The sequence below is a fragment of the Oreochromis niloticus genome, linkage group LG13 (genome assembly GCF_001858045.2).
Source record: "Oreochromis niloticus isolate F11D_XX linkage group LG13, O_niloticus_UMD_NMBU, whole genome shotgun sequence".
NCBI lineage: Eukaryota > Metazoa > Chordata > Actinopteri > Cichliformes > Cichlidae > Oreochromis > Oreochromis niloticus.
Genome location: NC_031978.2, coordinates 805,832 through 824,960, shown reverse-complemented (window position 1 = coordinate 824,960; position 19,129 = coordinate 805,832). Strand labels below are relative to the sequence as shown.

General features: G+C 41.4%; 1 protein-coding gene across 1 annotated transcript in view; it reads right to left on the bottom strand.

Moving 5' to 3' along the window:
* The window catches only part of hectd2 (HECT domain containing 2), a 62,270-nt gene that overhangs the window by 7,788 nt on the left and 35,353 nt on the right, over window positions 1–19,129 (bottom strand). Inside the window, exons 15-19 of the mRNA XM_005473752.4 lie at window positions 12,956–13,020; window positions 12,623–12,716; window positions 10,021–10,095; window positions 5,287–5,374; window positions 3,164–3,270 (exon numbers count right to left, since the gene is read on the bottom strand). Coding sequence (XP_005473809.1) covers window positions 3,164–3,270; window positions 5,287–5,374; window positions 10,021–10,095; window positions 12,623–12,716; window positions 12,956–13,020 — 429 coding nt within the window. The remainder of the gene's footprint in view (window positions 1–3,163; window positions 3,271–5,286; window positions 5,375–10,020; window positions 10,096–12,622; window positions 12,717–12,955; window positions 13,021–19,129) is intronic.

Here is a 19,129-nt window from a genome sequence, read left to right as displayed (position 1 = left end):
AGGAAAACAAATTGATCTTGACACATCTGACCCTGTTTCTCTTAGCTGCTAGAAACTCCATCAATACTCAGCACACAGACACAAAGTGTGAAACCCACAAAGTCAAACACGCCCCCATCAAAAATACTGTAGGCCTGTCTCATCACATCTTGAAACGTCAGCGGGTGCGGACGTGACTCAAGAAGCGACAGTAAACGGAAGAGTTAGAGTCATGTCAGAAAAACTGAAAAAAAATGTATTACTCAGAAAACAGAAGTAGGTCAAACTCACGTCAGCACCACACATCAAAACATCACTAGCTGCCTTTTAGGAAGTCAGCTCAGAAAGACGGCGAGGCTTTTATTTTTACTTTGTCAGGATAATCGTGTTGATAACAACAGCTTAAAGAAATAAAATAAAATTCATCATGCCGGGAAAATAACAGATGCTGAACAAATTGTATTTACTTTATTTCTTAATGTGAGCAATTTGCATTGATCAGGATGGATGTCGATCAGCTTATCCAACGCTGTGGTCCAAAGAGAGACGTTCTGATGTTCGGACATTCTCAAAGTTACTAACGAGACAACGTCAAAACTAATTTTCTCCCTTTATTCTACTCGGAGAACGATTGAGTCCAAGTGACGAGGCACATGTACAGTGATATATTCTGCATAATAACCTCAAAGAAAACCAAGTTTGGTTTCTTAATGCCCCTACACAACTCAGCTGGAGTGAAGGAGTATCTCTGGGTCTTATTTATGACAGAATAGGCGTGTGTAGTGAAAGACTGACAGGTGGATTATGGGTGCAGTCTGTCATCATACAGTCTGTTATGGTGACGACACGTGGTCCTGTAAATAGTGGCCAAAAGAACAGGATGACAGACACCATCAATGGAAATAAGCTCTCTCCAAAAGAGTGTCTGGGTTCAGCTTTACAGAGTGAACATGCTTCTCTGCTGTGTTGGTGGACAGAGAGCTGTGGACGGCCCTTTCAGCCACTGTCTGTGATTTTCATGCTTTATTTTTCATCTTTAATCTTCATCTCTTGACCCTATTCCAGGTGAACTCTGGACCAGGAGAGGAGTGCTGCCCCCGTCCCCGCTCTGGCCACTTTTGACCCAATCAGAATTTGACCTAAGCGCAGTCAAACTACGTGCTGTTGTGTTTTTGGATGACTCCATAACAGGATGTTTGCATAGGCTGAAAATCCGTCTTCACTTGGAAACACCTACGCAAACCGACACGGCCACGATAGCATAAAATAAGCATTAGAGATAAGGTGACAAGCTCAGTCATTCGGCTGCTAGTCCTTCACATCCAAAGAGAAAGACATGATGGTGTAGGCATGTCCACTCAAGAGGCAGGCCAAGGACACTGGACAGTTTGTGTGTCTCAGCCCCAGAAGAGCTGGAAGCGCTGGCTCATCTGGAGGTCTGGGTATCTCTGATTAGACTGCTGAGTCTAGGAATAGTTTGGATGACTTGTTAATGTTTTATTTTAAGTCTAAAGAAGACACGAAGAGCTCTAGACTTTTGGTGTACTTGTAAAATTAGGTGCAGAAGAAGTGCAGTAAGCAAAGATGAGTTAGGCCAGTGTGTCCACATCAGTGTGTGTAGATTCCCAGTGATGTAAATTTCCTCATTGTGCACTCCGATTTGTTGTAATGCAAAAGCTACTCCAAAAAAACCCAAAACAAAAATCCTGCTCAGCCATCGTGTCTGCAGTCGTCTGCATCTACAATCACAAGCAAGTTTAATCCAGCCTTACAGTGACCAGTGTTAGTAACTGAGTTAGTAACTGAGTTAATAACTGAGTTACAGGATTCTAAAAGTAATTCATTACTTGAAAAGTAACTATTGCGTTACTTTTAAAAAAAAGTTTAACCCTCTGGGGTCCAGGGTATAATTGGCTATTTTTGACTACTTTTGATGTTTCCTCCACATTTTACCTTTAAAAACTGTTTACTTTGTCTTGTTCGGCATCATTGTTTTCAGCACAACCTCACGTGTCTGAATTTACAGTCATGTTTTCATGTTGACATACTGTATTAACACAACTGATCTAAAATCAGACAAAAAACATAAAATCCGAGTAGAAAAAGTGATATTTTTACTGTAACAACCACAAACATGTTTAATGAATCATATTTCATAACTTTAAATGCAAATATAAATTGTCAATTTTAAAATCATATGCACAAGTTATTTGCAGCCATTTACCTTTTACCCTTTTTTAATAACCATTTCAAACTATTTACAACAATCAGCTGTTCTTCAATAAGATGCCACACAAATTATTTGTGCCACTCCAAAAAAATCATTTCTGTCCACTGACCGTGTTTTCTTCTTAGTAACGGTAACGGCGTTGTAACGATAGGAATAGTAATTAGTTAGATTACTCGTTACTGAAAAAAGTAACGCCGTTAGTAACGACGTTACTTGTAACACCATTATTCCCATCACTGACAGTGACTGTAAATTAAAATGTATATATCATTAAACTAATCATAAATGATCACAACCATCATAGAGACGTTCCTGGAAAAGCACACGGACATGGTACGCATGCTGTTTTTTTCCAAACTGATATAAGTGGAGCGAGTTATTATCAGCAAGCCTGAGACCTGCTGCCACTTTACTCTTTACAGTTTGATTGACTCATCGTTTGTCTGACCCAGATTCAGACTCGGCTGATAAACGGGGTTCAAACTGGGCAGCTTTATCTCTAACTGTAAGAAAGACTGTGGGTTTGACTCCATAATCTAAAACGTCCTACTAACACAAAAACAATTTCAACACATGAGGGTTTTCTTTCCTTCACGGTTGCTGCTCAGGAAGCGATAAATCTTACATGACTTGCACTATTTGAATTGTTTCTCCAGCAAATTTATACTCAGTTTATCTCGAAACAAACAGAACTGGTATTTTGAGAAGCCCTTCAGTGGATGGAGTGCACAGTTTGGCCTGTTCTATCTCCCTCAAGTTTAATTTGAATCTTTAAAATGTGACAGGGAAATATTTTAAAGGTGTCATAATCAGGTGGAAGGGAATGGATGGGTGTCTTTGCATAAGAGTCTATGTTAAGAAATGCTTAAGAAAAGGATAAAGCATATTGGTCTTCAAATAACACATTTTGTAGCATGCTTTAGAAAGAAAACAAACCCACAACTGCAGACTCACCATGAGTGCGTCCGATGCGCACACACTGTGGAAGCCGTGGTAGAACGCAGCAAACTGTTTATAAATGGATTTATTCAGCAGGAAGTCGACATAGAGCTGGACATATTCTGTGGAAAGAGAAAAAACAGTTTGATTTCCATTACAAACATTTGCCCTTCAGTCTTGGCTCCTCCGTTCAGCAAACACAGTGAGAGGGATGCTGGTAACGAGTGGGCCTGGACCCCAACAAGAGCCACTGGATGGAAAATCAAGTTTAATAAGAGAAGCAGAGTTGATGTGCTCAGCTGGACTTTATCCCCCCAGGAGGAACAAAGAGGCTTTTTACCTGAGCCAGGTTTCCCCGCTCGCATGAAGTTAAAGAGCACAGAAGGAGCAATAAAGGTGCTCCTCAGGATTACACACTCGAGACACTGTTAAAGACTGCAGGACAGTAGCTCTCTTTACATTAATGAGCCCAGAATGATCAGCATACATGAGGATGTTGGATCACAGAGCTGATTTCACGCTGGAACAATTTCGTCACTAAGTGCACTGCATTAAATGAAGTTCAGAGACTGCAGAGTGTTATATGAATCCATCAGCCCAACGCTGAAATATCTTTCCAGCTATTCAGCGAACGCCGAACCGATCTGCTGACTTTACATCCAGCTTCTTATGCTGCATGCTTATCCGATGATGGTCTCAGCATCTACTGAATTTGCTGCCAACACTAATGGTTCCCACGTGGTTTGCCACTGCAGTTTTCTGGGAGATCATGAAGACCGTAGGGAACTGAAGACAGCCCGTCTACCTGCAGAGAGCATCTGCTGCGAGATGGAAGCTTTGGGCAATGTGAGTCCCTCTTGCTTGTGTTGTTGGTCCATCAGCCATAGAGAAGAGCACAGTCACAAAACACACTGTTAAAATAAGTGAAAGAACAGGAGAGGAGTGTTGCCTCCTTCCCTGTTCTGGCCCACTTTTGAACCAATAGTTATTGGTTCAAAAGTTTGGAGCAAACGCCATGTTTTTGTGATCTAAGAAATACAGTCTGATAATAAATTTTGTATCTTAACTGTGTAACACTGCCATCATCTCATGTCTTGATGTTTCCAAAAGCCTTTTCATTTGTCTCAATTAAAATTCTCTAAAATGACTCCAACTCAGCTGACAGGACAGCCTGAGCTCTTCAGGCAAAGGTCCAGAGAGGCACCTAAAGGTGACTTTGCTGTCAGGTAATGAACTAAAGATACCTGATGAACGTCATCAACAAAGTTTTATTAGAGAGCCGTTATTGACCTCATGTGATTATAATGATTTGCCTTTTTGCTCTAATACACCTCACCTTAAATGATTTTGTAGCTTATGTGTTGAACTGTATTATTTGATTTGATATTGCAAATTAAATCTGCATGTTTTGTGCTTTGTAAAGCACTTTGTAACAACAGCTTGGAAATGTGTCCAGTAGCTGTAGCAGCAGAAATGTGTACTAGAGGTGTCCTGAAGATATTCCTAGGATCCCTACGAGTGCTTTAGTTTGTAGCTGTGTAAAAGGTCAGATCAAGTGCAGTGACTCTGCACATAAAAGGTAAAAACCATATCTCCTCTCAAGGTCATCTTCTTGTGCACCTCTGGATTGCTTTCAGCAGTCTATTTGGATCACTCTAAATGTCCTGTTTTGATCGCTGCGTGGATGTATCTGTGATCTCAAGGAACCAGTTTAAGTTCAGGGCGTCAGGTCAGGAGTGCAACCACCACCCTTTTGTTACTTCCAGAGTTCAAAGGCTACGCTGTGTACTGTTTACTATGAATTTGTCACCTAGGGTCAAACTGCCAAGTTGTACTTTAACTTATGAAGATACTGAACTCTAAACCCTAGACTCCGTCTCAAATTTACTACTACTACTTAATACTATTTATTATGACTGTGCCCTTCAGTGTTTGGCTGTCTGATTTTCTGTTTTATACTTCAGAAGGTGAGCATCCATATGCAGCACAGTTTTGCAGTACAGTTCATCCTCAATTAAAGGTACTAGTACTGCACTGCAGTTAAGGATGCAGGTTCATACAGGTATAACATGCCAGTGAGAATATTTGTTGACTTGGAGGTGAGTTACTGGCAACGGTGACTGTAAGTGTGGACTCACCCTTCCTGTTCTGCTTGGTGACGGGAATTTTGTCTCCTCCAGGCTTAAGGTTGTAGGATTTGACCATGCCCATCTCCTCCTGGAACACCTGAAACACACAAAAATCAACATCACATACGCGATGGTGCACAAACTGTTGTAGGCCATCAGTGAAGAAAGCTCCAGCACTGAAATCAAGTTGATTCTATAGTGTTTAGGTCATGAATGTGTTTCTGCTTATCTTCAAATCAGCGGCCAAGGCTGCCAAAAAGAAACAACCACATAGTCATGGCGTGCTCACCGATCTGGCTCTCTTACTTTATTTTTCAGATAGTGGCTACTTTCACTTAACCAAAGATTAACAATGAATTTCCTGGTAATCTGCGAGGACAAGAATCCAGGAAGTCAGCGAGCTGCGTCAACAAACGGCACACAAACAACTCGTTGTCTCCATGTTATGGTTTCATCATGGATCGCTCAATACAAACATCATCAAATCGAAGAAAAGTTCCCATCTGATCCAGAATCAGATGATTTTTGTCCAATTACATCAACATATTTAATGAAGCCAATGTCCTCAGAGTACACGGCAGTGGGTAGATTGGCCCTTTTTTGAACCCTCATAACTTGTTAAAAAGCCTCTGTTAAAACCTGTTAGCAAATCTATTTAATTTCTATCATGGGATATATCATACAGTGTCTTCAACAGGAAAACTTGTTAATGGCTTTGCTTGTTAATACCATGTTAATGGCTGTGCTGTAGAGGATATGAAATAAGTGCTGGTACCCGGGATGTTTGATTTGGTTCTGATTATTAACTGGAGACAACTTAGAAAAGTACATTTTGAGTAAGCCTTCAGGGTCACATCACCATGTGTGATCAGTGGCTGATAAAACAAGTTTCAGAATATTAAAGGTCTCATTTTTACCTGCTTTTTCAGACCAGGGTGCACCTTCACCCACAACTTGTTTTTCCAGAATATCCGACAGATGCTCAGTCGGATAGAGCTCTGTGGGATCTGGACACTGCGTGAACATGTTCACCTTTTAGTCATGTTCTCCACATCACTCCTGAACAATGTGCAGAGTGTACCCGGGCACATTATCCTGCCATCGGGGAATAACGCAGCCACAAACCGGTGTACGTGATCAGCAGCAATGTTTATGTGCATGTCAAAATAGCCAGGGCTCAAGGTTTCTCAGCACCTGACTGTCCACATGATAAGAAAACGTGAGGTACCCTTCATTCATCGCTCCACTCTCACACTCACACTCACATGTCCATTGTTGTGGCTGCAGCAGCTCTCAGGTCCGATAAAGATCCTCGGGCACAAATAATCCTCGAGCTCAGTGTGTAACAGTAAGACCTACAACACCTGTCGCCTCGTAGACGCTCTGACACATTCACAGTGAGATTGTCAGAGTTGTTCAGACACTGATGATGGACATTTTTCCTGGTTCCAACACATCGACTGTGACAGCTGCTTTTGAAATGAAATAACCACTGTGATGTGCTGTTACTTCACCTGTTGATGCTTTTGATGGGTGGATGAGTTTTTTTATGTTTTGGTTCCCCCAGAGAGATTTTAAGAAAAGCCAAAAGCCAAATGAAAAGACAGGAAGCTAATAAGGTAACACACTCACTGCCTTTACGGTATGTGTAATAATTGTGCTTGTGTGCCTCATCATCCCAGAAAGGCTCGTTCAGAGCCAGGAAAACCCCAAGCTTAAAAATACACTTTCATTTTGGGTTTACAGCTATGGTTACTGTAGGGAATTTATAATTTCAGTGTAGCCTGTAGCACTGCTTACAGAGGGGCATAAATGCAGTGAAAGGAATACATTGAAGTAGAAACATACAAAAATAGGACACAGCGACTCAGAGCTAACGACACTGATCCAGCAAACTGTAAGTCAGTGAGTTCATGTGTACCACACAGAGGTGCGACTGTGACCAGCCTGTAGCTCACAGGGAGCTGACACACTGGGTTAAAATAACACCTCCACTCTGCTGTTTGCAGACTCTTTCTTCCCACACATGCTCCAGCTTCACTTTTAACCCCGACAGGTAGCACGAAGCAGCCTGATACAACCAGACTGTTCGCTAAAGATGCAAGATGCTACAAAATGCAAAGTTCAGCAGGAAGAGCTCATCTTAAATTGTTTCCACAGGCTTTTAAACTTGCACTGCAACCTCTCTGTAATCTGGTTGCAGTAATCTGATATTTAAGTCAGTGTGGAAACTGTCAACCAAATATACTATTTTTGTGCATATTCCAGGAAAATGAAAGACCTGCTTTGTCATGAGTGATGCAGTAAGTTGTGAGCATCCTGTTAGTCAGCAGGTGATAACATAAACAGGAAGAGGGTTCTGAGGTTATTTTTCATTTGAATTTAGAATAAAGGGTTATTTGCAGGAAATACATCAATCCTGCTGAAGTAAATTAAATTATTTTATTGAATTTAGTTAATGAACTCAAGCTAAAGAGATGCCCAAGAAAATGAGCAGTAGAAGATAATTTGACCTTTGAAGTCGGGGTGGACAATTCATACACATGTTTTACCTGAACTTTGCATTCAATGTCTGAATTGAAATAATAAATTTGACTCTTTATTTAATAAAAGAGTATTGGGGTTCATTGCCTCGGGGCAACATTACACAGCACTTTTCTTTCTCTCGCCTCCAACACACTTCATTCATTCATTCAGCTGATCGTCTTGTCCTGAGGCAGTTTCAGCATTTCACACCCAGCTGATCACTTCAATCGGGTGACTGGGAGCAGGGACTGGGCCCCCAAAGGAGAACCTGCGAACTTTAGGATATATAAATATTCAACTACTAACTTACAGGAAATGGAACTTTGAGGGGAGGAAAGAATGTGATTGGTCAGTCGGGGTCATTCCTTGTGACAGTGAGGAAGAGTGGACCACAGAGTCAGGTCTGAGGAACCCAAGTAGGTCAAGGGTCAGTGAAGGTTTAGTGTGTGTGTGTGTGTCAGGAGCATGGAGAGAAGTTTAACACATTTTAACAGAGCACCAGGATGCTGCTCTGCTCCAAAGTCAAATGTTAGAAATGTGATATCCACCTCTGTTTCACATCCACCAGCAGCTGCTTCACGAGGTTCCACACAGAATGGCTGTCAGTGTCAGACACACACACACAGAAACACACACACACACTTACTTGGTTGCTGGGAAATCTTTTTTGACATCTACAACATGAGTATGCACAGAAAACAGCGACATTGTTGCCATGAGGCAAATATATCGTAAAAATAAATGTTTTCTTTTGTATGGACACGTGTTCATTTAACCTCTGAGACTGGGGGATTTTAACCAGCGAGCATATGGGGGAATGACCCCGTTAGAGCCAACCTCTGGTGGCTATTTAGCACTTCTGTGTTGGTGTTTGTCATCACAGGCTGATGCTTTAAAAAGATCAATAATCTGACTGAACTCTGAAAACCAGGTTTCCAAACTATTACACAGTTTCAGACACATCTGTACCAAGAAAGCACTACATTTTTTAATTTCTGTTACTCTGATGTTGTTAGTGTTCATTCGTAGTTTGTGTTTGACATTTGACTTCCTGGCTGGACGTCATCGGTGGAACCGATCCAGGTCACCCACTGCTCTAAAATTACCAGAGCAGTCACAGCTGTCTGTCGCCACCTTCATACACTTTAATCTTGATGTCTGTGGTGTGTGACTGTGTGCATATAACAGTTCTAACAATAGCTGCTTGGAAATTTTCCATGTAGTGAGGTCTCTTTCACATCATTTACAACCGGAATCAATAAAATCCTGCAGTCAGGTAATCAGTTACACCTTTATTCAATTACAGTTAACAGCTGAACTCAAACCAAGAGGACAACAAAGGAAGGTCTTTGTCAGATTTTATACAAGTGGCATTTCTGCATTTTCACACCTTTTGCAGGAGTGGAAACATGTGCAGAGCAGAAGCTATTCAATATCACAAATCTCTGAGGTAAAGTAAGTCTCCTATCTGGGCTTCAGGGCTGTAACACAACAGCAAGTAACTTTAACGGCTTTAACGAGGGCAAATCACATCACTTTCATTACCACTCCCCTTTTTTTTCAAAGCCCAAGATTGGCTTTTTATAACTTGGGTTGAACCGTTATGAGTGCTGAAAGCAAACTGAATACAATGCTGTGCAGCAGGAAGTTAACGAAGTAGCTAACTAAGCTAAAGGTCAGCCATGTTAGCTCATTTTCATTGTCCGAACAACAACTCGGATGATCGTTGGCTGCAACTGGTTTTCTTTGTTGAGTGAAATTTATTTGCCAAACAATTTGCCGGACCCAGACGCTAAACTTGCTGCCTTTTTTCTTAGCAGGCTGAGACTCCGGTGAGAGACCAAACAAAGGATGCTTGGAGTAGGAACTGCTCTCTGGTTAACCACAATTATTCAGAGGAAAAAATAAATTCTGACAGAATGATAGCTTTTAATTATGAGCCAAGTAAGCCCATTTCCACCGAGGATTAGCCTCTAGCTAGACATGTTGATGGAAAGAGAAAGCATCTGCTTCTCCACAGGTTATTCTGTAAACTGAGCTGATGAGGCAGTTCATTATAAAAGCTGTAAAAGCAGTTTGTCTGTTTACTGTTGTTTTCATGTCCAAATTGCTAGCCTAATGTAGCAGAACCCTGTAGTTATGACTGGTGCCCACAGAGGGCGCTGTTGACTCTGCTCAGCAAATCCTACACAAGCTGGTTTAAAAGAAGAGTTTTACCTGGAAGGTGAGGTAGAAGTCCTCTTCCACATTTCCCTCATAGCTTAGCAGCTCTCCCAAACCGTGAGCCAGCTCCTGCAGACGGACACGAGAGGTCGAGAGGTCAGAATCAGGAAACACATGAATGAGTTGCAGCATTTCTCATTTCTGTAAGTCACAGCTTTTGTTTGGTATTGATGGATTGGAGGGAAACTCTGTGACTGCAGGTTAGGAATGAAACGGCGTTTTTAACACACCCTCTTCTGACAGAACACGAAGATGACAAATGTCTCACACAGTTCGCCTGAGGTCAGAGCTCTAATGAGTTTAGCCTGGCTATGCCCCACCTCAAAACATCGACATACCCCAGAAGCAATAAATCAAAGCTCCACTGAGCTGCGAATAATGACTCTGACGCTGATACCTGAAATCAGTAATGTGGGGACAAAGAAGACCCGAGATGGCACGGAAGCAACTAATCAGTACATTTATTTGTGTTTTGTGTCGTTACGTCATCGTCCTTCTGACTTACGATTGATTTTACAGTTTTAAGGCCCTCTGAGGCAAACACAGTGAATCCCACTGGTGTTTGGATAAAGTCTGTTCCTGGAGAGTTTCCAGAGTTATGGTTCCTCCATCAACTCTAGGCCTCAAACTATATCTGATTTCCTGCTGTTACACAACTACAGGGACAGTTATAGCACCCCTGTGTGTGTGTGTGTGTGTGTGTGTGTGTGTCTGTGTGTGTGTGCGTGTGTGTGTGTGTGTACTACAAAGGAGAGTTTTGACCTTCATGAGGACGAAGGTGTTGGATGTGAAGCAGCTCGTGTATCAGATAACTCGGACTGACTGTCAGGAGATGTTTCACGATCTTTCTGAATGTCTTCACGTATGAATGAATGAACGAATGACAAACATCTTTATTAGCTAAACTGCACGTAAACTGCAACTAAAACAACAACTACAGCAACTCTGGTGGCTAACAGGGCAATTTCTGCAATGAACTCAACCATTAAAAAGTGCAGCAATATAAGCAAACCACAGCAACACCTGCAACTAAACATGACACCCCTTCAAACTCCAGCAACACCTGGAACTGTTGTGGCAACAACCGCAAGCAATCCAACTACAGGGAACTGCATCTGACATGGTGACTATTGCAACTGAATCAACTCAGCCTATGCAAATACAAGTACACGTGCAGCTACTGTGGCAACATTTGCAAATGAACCGTTATCTACAGCAGAGCTTTCAACCGAGCACGGCAAATTCTGCAACTAACCCAACCACCATAAACTACTGCAACTAAGCAAACTATTGAAATTGCAGCAATACCTGCGAGAATAGTGCTGGCAACTACAATTAGTGTACACAAAACTACAGCAACTTCTGTATCTTAACATATCAGTAACTCTGGCGACTCGTGCAACTAATGGTGGCTACTGCAACTTAATCAAACAAACTAAACAGAGGAACATCTGCAACTTTGCATGTCTACATCCGCAAAAAAGCAACAAGTACAGCTCCATTAACTAACACATTAGCTATTGGAAACTAAACTAAATCAACCACTAAATTAACCACCGACCACTTGGTGGCTGTAATATTTTGTATGTTTCGTATCTTTTGTGATTTAGTTGCCACGTTGTGCGTTGTGAACTGTTTACAAAGAAACCAGGAAACCGCCTCCGACAGCACACGGATGAAGCCACAGACCCTCGATATGCTTTACTATCAAATCCAAAAGCTGTGTGTGTGATAGACTTTATATAAAAGTGTGTGTAAGCCAAAGAGTAATTTACTAACTAGGTGTGAGAGAAACTGGGGGAGTGAAAGTGGCTGGATTAGTTTCACATAAAGCACTCGGCAACTGAAACTAAAGTTTCCAACTATTTGTTACATCAACAGTTACATGTGAATTTTAACAAATCAAACAAAACACAGGGAAAAAAATGTTGAAAATCTCTGAAAAATGAGCATGCACAGCTGTGGGCTGGCACACTGCATGAAAAGACAATCCAGCACTTTGTGAAAATTACACGAGGGAATGTGAGTAGGAGAACACATAAAGCTCGGTCAGAGGAACGCAGGGCACTTAAATCACTTGACCCCAATCTCACAACAATGCATGGAGTTAAATTTAGACTCCTCAAAGAGAAGGATTATGGGAAAGAAGAGGGTGAAAGGCGAGCCAGACAGTTAATAAGTTTAACTCTGGCGCCCTCTAGTGGCGGGCAAGAGAAATGTAAGCGTGAAAATGGTTTTACTTTACAAGAGTTTAGTTTTCCAGCATAATTTAACAGGTCCTACATGTGATTTTAAGAGAAGAAAAACCTAAACGTGTTAGTGTAGTGCAACCCAACCAGCATTCCCAGCTTAAAACACAACTCTGTGCCACTGTGTGTTTTACAAAAAGTACCGTTGGCACAGCCCATATGTGCTGAGCATTTACCTTCTTTTCCAAAGCATGAAAAGAAAGAGAAAGATGATCCTGTCCAAACACAGGACAGGTCCCATCAAGCACAATAAAACTGACCGATGAGAACATAAAGTCAGTCTTTTCGTAATTAAGCTAATTTGAGTCTCTAACTAGAGACCAGAAGAGGTGTAAATGAAAACCTACCGGCATGATCTGCTGCAGGTCGTCCAGGGTGGCATTTGCCATGCCAACGAGGGCATTTTGGTCACATGGTACTGTGGGTGGTGTGAGAAGCTTCCTGTAAGAACAGAAGAATAACAATTATTAAAGGTTACTTCATATTATTCCCTCTAAATGTTGGATTGTTGCGTCTGAAACATGAGCAAAAGTTTCTACAGCATCTCTACGATTAGCTGCTACTCGTGCAGAGGAAGCTTTTGCAGCTGTGAGGTGATGCATCGCTGACAGCAGCGTTACACTTTAGATTCTGCAGAAGAAAAAACACTGTCGAGGTAAAAGGAATGGAAACACACCCACCTGTAACAGTAGAGAGGGAAGTGGATGTCCAGCGCGATGCTGTTGTAAACAGCTAAGCCCATCAGCTGATCAGACATGAGGTTAAGGAGGAAACAACACAATAATGTAACGCAAAGTAAAAATAAGCTTCTCTCACTCGGGGGGAGACTCAGAATAATTATGGGTCTTTTTTGTTTTAAGTTTATTTTCATCTTTATTATTAACTTTAAGTTGTCTATTATTGCATATTTGTTTTGTATGACCAAATTTTTCTGCTCTACAAATGTCACTTAATTAATAGATTGGCTGATTGATATTTCCACTCTTATTAAACATCCTGTCCACTTCACCCGAAAATAAAAACAAGTTAAAATGCGTAGTTTAGTGTTGAATGTGGGCAAAACTGTGAAATTACTGTAAAAAAAAAAATAAAACCAACAAATTGAACTTATGAACAGTCATCTAAATTTTAGCAGAAGGGAAATGTAGGTCAGGGAAAACCAAGCCAACTGTGGCCCTTCATTGTTTACCTGTGAGCTCTCATCATATTACTGCAAATATGCTAATGGTTACACGAGCCTTTCATATAACAGGAAACAACTTTTGGAGTTCTGAACCTGGAGGGAAACGTGCAGAAGGTTCGAATTTATATTCCCAAACCAAACGAGAGCACTTCTCTGTTGGAGGAACTGCCCTCTGGGCCAGCACCAATATTAAGTTATATTTCAGTGACAAACAATTCACTTTTAATCATAAAACCCTGATCTGCCAAATGAGAGAAGCATGCAGCTAGCTAACACTGCAGCACAGATGGAGGCGACAGCGTGTAATCTGTGCCGAGCACGAAGCTCTCAGACGCACACTTTCATTTATGCAGTGTAACGCACATTTACAATATCTAATATCACAATTAATCTAATTAACAAAAGAACAAATTTATTTCTGTTTCCTGCAGAGCAAACGATACGATGTCAACCTCTGTGTGTGTGTGTGAGTGTGTGTGAAGGTGATGGAGAGTTCACGTTATGAATGTCACATGGTCATACAATTTTTTTCTTCATTTTCTATGTGAAGGGCGGCGGCCTAACACACTCAAACTGCTCGCAGCTGCCACATGTGGCGACCAGATGTGGTGTAATTGTGCGTGTAGGCTGAGAGTGTGTGCGTCTGTGATGTGAAGACACTGATTACAGGTAGGTGACACACATGTATGCAAATAAAAAACTCCCTCTCTGCGCACACACACACACACACACACACACACACACACACACACACACACACACACACAGAGGCCCCAACATGAAAACAAACATAAACTGCACCATTAGCGCAACCATTTAGGAGGCCATTAAGAAGTCACACACACACACACACACACACACACACACACTTGGCACCTTAAAGCATTTAGCAGCCCTGGTTCATAAATCTACACTTTATGGGACAGGCATGAATAAAGCTGTCTCCCTCTGTCTTTTATCTCTTTATCCACCTCTCCTCACTCATGCTCACTCCGTTTCAAGACCCCTCCCCGTCCCTCTCTCTCTCCCCTTCCTTCTTTTTGCTTCTCTGGTCCTTAAAGTTGCAGTTTTCTCATTGCCGCCGCAGCAGAACGAGGCACAAAGTCACGTGTAAAATCTGCAAATTAATTCTGCTACCGATTTGCTTGTCACATGGGATGCGCTGAATAAACGAACAGGTTTTTTATGTCACAGCTCGTCACGACCTTGACGAGGATTACTCGGAGCACTGTGCAGCATCGCTGCTGCTCTGTGGTAACTTCATTACAAAACACAGATCAGAGTACGTGACGACTAACACAAAACTTTGGAGCTTCAATTAAATTAGCACACACCAGCTGACACAGAGGCCGCCTCGTGGAGCCGCCCCCTTCGCATGCTGGTCTCCTTACACAAAGACTCTCAGTCTGCAAACAATCTCTTTAGAAAAGTTTACGGGGTGTGATGATGGCAGCAATATTAGGGCTGAACAAAAGACATTTTGCACGCCAAAGCCAGGGTTAGAAAATGCTGTTTTAATTCGTTCACACAAACGGTTCAGTTTGGCCTCTCCCGCTTGCCTACATCTCTGCTCTGATGTTATCCATATCTACGCAAACCACATATGCACATAACTGCCAGATCACAAATCCTCCTGGTTATGAATTCCAAACCAAAAAAAAGAGAGAAACAAACAAACAAGGAAAAAACATCATAAAAAATACATATTTGAACTCTTTCACTGGAATGCCTAATCTGCAGCTGGTCTCCAGTCCAAATTAAACTGAAAATGTTTTTTTGTGTTATTTTTACTTAATTTCTTCTTGCAGACGTTTCTGATTTTTAGAGCAATTATTTTGTAATTATTACAACATGGTACCAAAGGTAGAATAATGACATTCTTATGGTTTTAAGCTGCAAAGCCATGAAAGGCTGATTGCAAAGTAGATATGATTTTCCTCCAGTTATTAATTATTCTCTTTTTTGGTCATTAAAAATAATAATTTCACCAAAAACATGCCGTACTGACAATACAAAGCTAAAAACACGAAACAAAACAAAAAAACAAATAAGCATTAAACTACAGAGTCACGTGACTTTCCCATCTGTCTCCTGAATCCAAACTGGGAGCTGCCTCCCAAAGGTTAGAACCTGTGGCCTGCATGATTAGTTACCACATATGGGTCTTTTTTTCACCAAATTCAGGCCTAAATAATCTCTGCCAAACATCAGATTAATAGCTCTTCTCATGTTTGTTATTCAACCCAAACAGGAAGCCGTCCTCAGGGGATCCCCGTTCCAGGCTCTCAGGAACCCCCAAAGACTGTAAGGGTGTGCTCGTTGGTCTGCACCATGCGACAGGGTGAAAAATGTCATTTTCAGCTCTTATTTTTATTTTCATCATCTCTCTCCCTCTCTCTGTTTGTGACACACTGTGCCCCATACAGCGCACCGTTCAGGAGCACTGCTGTTATTAATGTGTGAACAATAACCCCAAATATGGGGGCTAAGTAAGTGGCTGACGGTCGTTACTCGCTACAGAAGTGCTTAGCACCTCTGCGACGTGGTTTTCACTGTCTGTGTGGCCAGAAACAAAGACTAAACACAACATAAGTGAAATAATGATCTGAGCACTGATAAATTAGGGATGTGAAGTAAAACTGCAGTTCTATTAGTCTTTGTGATTGCTAATACACACAAAAGATTTTTAAATAAAACAAGTATATATAGTATATATAAAAGCACATGTAACTCAACAGCTGATGATTTTACACACAGAGCGCTGGAAACATTGCAGCTGGACTTTATTTTGGCCTCGTGTTCTGGCTGATAAATTGGGTTTCGTCTTTCCGTGTGTCCCACTTCATCTCTCTTTCTCATCAATGTTTATTCCACTTTGTTTACATCTGTTTATATTCTATCATTTCATTTTACATCCCCCACTGCACCACTTTCCTTTTCACTTATCTCCCTCTGTTTAGTCTTTGTCTCTGTTATACATTCTGTCCCTACCCTCTGCCCCATATCCATAGTGATACAGTGCTGCCATGGCGACTACACAAGAACCAGGGAGACAGATAAATTAGCTCCCAGCACAGACACACATGTGGAACATGCAAAAAACACCCAGCAGCAAACACACATGTGTAAGTACACAGATTTCCACTTCTTTCTTCTTTTGCTCGCTCACTGATTCGACAACTGCACATTTATGTTTCCCCCATTTACTGAAGACGTACTCTAACCTTAACCGCCGCTGTAACTGAAACCTGACTCATCCCAAAAATTTACGTTTATGGGAACTTAATGTTGAACGCTGGATCCCCAGTGTGCAACTCAATAAACAGATTTATGTTCACACACACACACACACACACACACACACACACACTAACCTGGCGAGGAACAGCAGCTATTAGGTTATGTAACCTTTTGACAGTTCCCAGCTGGCTAGTAACTGAGCCCGAAGTGCTGAATCACTTTCTGGCCACATATTACACACACATGAACTCTATGAACACACACACACACACACACACACAGCTCTGGAAGTACGTTTAATAAACAGCAACCATTGAAACCATTAACCGTTGTATTAGATTTTTACATAAACGTTCATTTAAAGGAGAGAAGAATGATAATAATAACACGGGCCACAGGGAGGCTGTGCTGTGCATGAATGTGTAAAAAGTGAGTGAAACAATGCAAAAATATGCAGGTCTGTTTTAGATGGGGCCGAGTCAAAATGAAGGAATGTCCACATAAACTGAAAATATTTTAAATTGAGTGAAAAATTGAAGCTAATCTCAGCCCTCAGACTGGAGAACAGGCATTTTACATTTCTGACCACCTGACTATCATTTCCTTTTCCTGCATGTGGCAACTTTCAAGCTACACACGGTGCAGTTAGCTCCAACAGCCTGAAAGAGGGCGAGAAGGTGCAGCTGAGGCATCTTTAGTTAGAAAGCTTTCGGATACAATGTAGTAAAAAATGTATTTAATTTTTAAAGTTCACGTTAACACACTAACACCCAGTGCTGCAAAACAGCATCCAGATGAATTTACTGTATATAATACTGTATTCACATTATTTATTTATTCATTGTAGTTGAGTTTAATACAGGAATAAATGGCGTGTTGTATTTACTGTATTTAACCCAGACTGCAATCCTTCCCTGACCTTAACTAAAGTGCTTCTGTTGTTAAAACGTAACCACAGAGGGGACTTGCAGTCCCTGGACTCTGCTCCCACCATCCACCCGTCCACCTTCCTGTGACTTCTGCGTACTTACTCACAGTGAATGGAAACTATGATGCTTGCGAGTTAAACCCAGACAGCAATTATGTGCCTGAAAACTCAGCGAGTGGTTGAGTTGATGCATGAACAAATTTGTAGGAGACAAAGAAGTACATTTTGTAGTAACTCTACTACAAAACTCTCCAGAGCAGATAAAAGGGAAAAGAAACTGGACCAGAATCTTTGAGGACTGGGTGCCAGTTTAAGGAGCCAGTGTGTGATTAATGCAGGAAACATAAAACCTTTCGATAGTGTTTGTAATGCGTCTGCTCAGACGATCGTGGTTTATGTTCAGAATTGTCATTTTTGGGTTGGTTTACTTTATGTTGTTTTAACAGCTTGCTGTTAAATTTCCTGAGCTGAAACTGAAGACAAATGTTAAGTTAATCTTGTTTCAGATTGACCTGTATGATGTTAACTGTGGATGAATGAAAAGCTTGTAGTGCGTCTGTACTTATTGCACTTACATAAAAGCTACCAAAGGCCGCCTATGGCCTGTGAGCCACACTTTGAGAACCCTGACACAGCAGGAACAAAACAGCTGATCTTTGGTGCGTTTCAGGCTGAAGCAGAAGGATAAGTGATGAGCTTCACTGGTTGACTGAACGTTTGCATTGATTAAATGGCACAGACTGTATATAAAAGACAGAAGTAGTGATGTCTAGTCCTGAAGCCCAAAGCTGAGCATCCTGCACACTGCAGTCTTGGACAATAAAGCATACCATGCTTTATTATCGGTTACAAAATAAGTTGTATCAATAAGACTTCAAACTAGCAGCTGAACCATAAACTCAAGAGGGAAGTGTTTACTGAGGTCAAAGATTTACAACTGGAAGGCAAAGGAATCACCCCCTGCTGGCCATTATTATAACTGGGCTGCTCATGTACTCACACTAACAACAAATATGACTCAAACCTACTGAGAGGAGCACTACAGTCACTTTCTCATAAACATGCAAACAATCAGACTTCCTTTTGCAACGTAAGGCGCTGCCCTCTGCCGCCCAATGAAAAGAATGCAGGTTTAAGGCATTTGTGTATTAGGCTGTGTCCATTTTTGGTTTACAGTCTGTGATAAAAACATGCTAAAAGCAGTGAAGCATTTATTATTTAAAAACATCGAGCACACAAACCTGCTGTAAAACTGTGAGTCAGGATTCTATTTGTATTTGTTATGAAGCTCTTTGCTGAGGTCGTCTTGTTTTGGAAAAATGATTCTGACCGCGTCGATTCAATTTTATGTGCTGCACTGAAAAAGCCTCCAAAGAGCGAGGAGTATTTGTTACATGTGCAGACCCACGGCCTAAACACACACATTATAGTATCTTTTTCTCCTCTGCGGTTTAAAACGGAGGAGTGTTCGTTACGTCAGAGGGGAGTGGACGAGGAAAGCTC